Raw genomic sequence first — 2,334 nt, forward strand, 5'->3', positions numbered from 1 at the left:
CCCCCCCCCGCCAAAAAAAAAAGAAAGAAAGAAAAAGAAAATTTCTAGTTCTGAATCTTGACTTCTTCAAAGAAGACCAACCCTATTGCTTTACAGTACTTAATGAAGAGCACTGCCCAGCTACATCATCTCTCCTAAACATCATGTACACCTTGCTGTTACCTACAATAACTGAGAAACAGCCTCTGAAAACAATCAAAATAGTATTGAGAAAAATGCATCATAGTACAAGTAAATACATGACAACTTTGTATAACCCAATAAAATGAGTATGTGAATAGCAACTTACTCATTTTATCCACTTACTTTATCCATCTATAAAATAAAATGGATTTTTTTCAACTGCAGGTGCAAATAGCAATGTATGAAACCTCTGAATCCTAAAGAGTAAACAGTGTAAAATATACCTATGCTTACCTTAGTGCTGCAAATTAAGATGGATGCAAAACACAGTATTAAGACATACTCATGTTTAAACTGTATTTAGGATTATGACTTAAAAATTAACTTGGTATTTTATGGGAGATGAAGAATAAAAATTTAAAGTTCCATTTAAAAAGCCATTTACATATGCAATAAAATTCTGATTTTCAAGAAACCATTCATAGTTTGGAAAGTGAAACTTACTCATTGAAGAAAAAAAGAAGGAAGCAGAGGGAATTTCCATAACTCAAAGAACACAATAAAAAAGTTTGATTTTGCAACATGAGACTTCCCAATAGTGGCAGGATTTGCTGACTCAACTGTAATGTTATCCAATCATAGCTAGGGAGGGAAAGTGCTTTTGCAGATAAATACTGCATAGTAGCTCAGTGTTTTGTAAGGCACATTCTGAAGCCTAACACAGAGGAACCTCACATCTCAGCACCATGTACCGGACTAGCATTCTTCTTTGCTGCCTTATCATTCTGACTCTAAATGGGATTCAAGGTAAGAAACATCAAAAGATAGTTAATTTATAAAATCAGATGTCTGTCTGGGTACAAATTCTAAAAATATAGAAATAATGTATTTGTGACCTTCACTGTGTTTCTATAAATGACAGGGAAATAAGTAGAAGTTCTCTTTGGTCATAGTTCATATGAATGGCTGAAGTGAGAGAAACAAGTACAATGAGAGAGAGAAAGAAGGGGAAAAGGAATAAAAATTCGGTTAGAGAACAAAAATTGGAGGGAAGAAGGAGAGGATAAGAAACTGATACTTCCTTACCTAAGCTTAATAATATAAACAGCACACAGGGGAAGGTATCACAACCAAGTTGCAATTCCCTTCTTCCAGATAATCAACTATTAAATTGTTCAGACCTGTGACACAAGGGATTTAAGAGACTATGTGACAATATGAGATATAGACTCTAAGTTCTACTCAGGCTACATTAAATGCCTAGAAAGAAGCACTGTGCTAACCTTCTCTGCTCTGCCTGTCTTCCTGCAGGAATTCCTCTCTCTAGAACGATACGCTGCAGCTGCATCAAGATCAGCAGTCGACCTGTTACTCCAAAGTCCTTAGACAAACTTGAAATTATTCCTAAAAGTAAATCTTGTGAACAAGTTGAGGTCATGTAAGTAAACACCAATCTGATGACCACTTCTCCAGCTGTACTGATATATTAATCACAAAAGATCAATAAAGGGTTTGCGATGATTCTAAAACAAATGTATAACAAAGAAATATCTAGGGTAAAAAGTGTCTGACTTGGGAACTGTGTAGTGCATGTTGTTTGATTGTCCCCACATTATTCTAAATATTTTTACCATTTACTTCTACAGTGCTACTATGAAAAATGGAGAAAAAATATGCTTGAACCCAGAATCCAAGGCCATCAAGAAATTACTGAAAAATGTTACCAAAGAAAGGTAAGTCTGCTGCTTCCCAAACTGCTCTTTAGGAAATGGCAATCATGGGAAGTTAGAAATACCAGCCTTTGCTATGGGATCCTTAAACATATGTCACCATAAAGCCCTTTTCTAACTCCATTTACACACACACACACACACACACACACACCCTAGAGTGCTGTTGTGTGGAACTTGTTTAAAGGAGTGGCAAATAACCTCAACCTTGAAATAGAACTATAACTATCCAAGCAACACTACCAAATTTCCCCCAACCTTGTCTGGTCTTAAAAAAAAAAAACCAGGGGACTGAGAAGGTGGCTCAGTGGTAGAGTGCTTGCCTTGCATGCCTGAGGCCCTGGGTTCGATTCCTCAGCACCACATAAGCAGAAAAAAAAGAAGGCCAGAAGTGGCGCTGTGGCTCAAGTGGTAGAGTGCTAGCCTTGAGCTGAAGAGCTGAGGGACAGCGCCCAGGCCCAGAGTTCAGGCCCCACGACTG

General features: G+C 37.4%; 1 protein-coding gene across 1 annotated transcript; it reads left to right on the top strand.

The window, feature by feature from the left end:
• The first annotated feature begins 825 nt into the window (after positions 1-825).
• On the top strand, positions 826-1,860 carry Cxcl10 (chemokine (C-X-C motif) ligand 10). The gene is made up of 3 exons (XM_013037155.1): positions 826-930; positions 1,435-1,561; positions 1,770-1,860. Exons 1-3 carry the CDS (start codon positions 870-872, stop codon positions 1,858-1,860), a joined length of 279 nt encoding a protein of 92 aa, XP_012892609.1. The 5' UTR covers positions 826-869.
• Positions 1,861-2,334: the final 474 nt, after the last annotated feature.

Source organism: Dipodomys ordii, unplaced genomic scaffold, assembly GCF_000151885.1.
Source record: "Dipodomys ordii isolate 6190 unplaced genomic scaffold, Dord_2.0 Scaffold5652, whole genome shotgun sequence".
NCBI lineage: Eukaryota > Metazoa > Chordata > Mammalia > Rodentia > Heteromyidae > Dipodomys > Dipodomys ordii.

Excerpts from the sequence above, each read along its gene's own strand:
- Cxcl10 (XM_013037155.1), top strand. The coding sequence starts at position 870 with ATGTACCGGACTAGCATTCTTCTTTGCTGCCTTATCATTCTGACTCTA. Across the intron at positions 931-1,434 it reads GACTCTAAATGGGATTCAAG|GAATTCCTCTCTCTAGAACG; the intron begins GTAAGAAACATC and ends GTCTTCCTGCAG. Across the intron at positions 1,562-1,769 it reads TGTGAACAAGTTGAGGTCAT|TGCTACTATGAAAAATGGAG; the intron begins GTAAGTAAACAC and ends TTACTTCTACAG.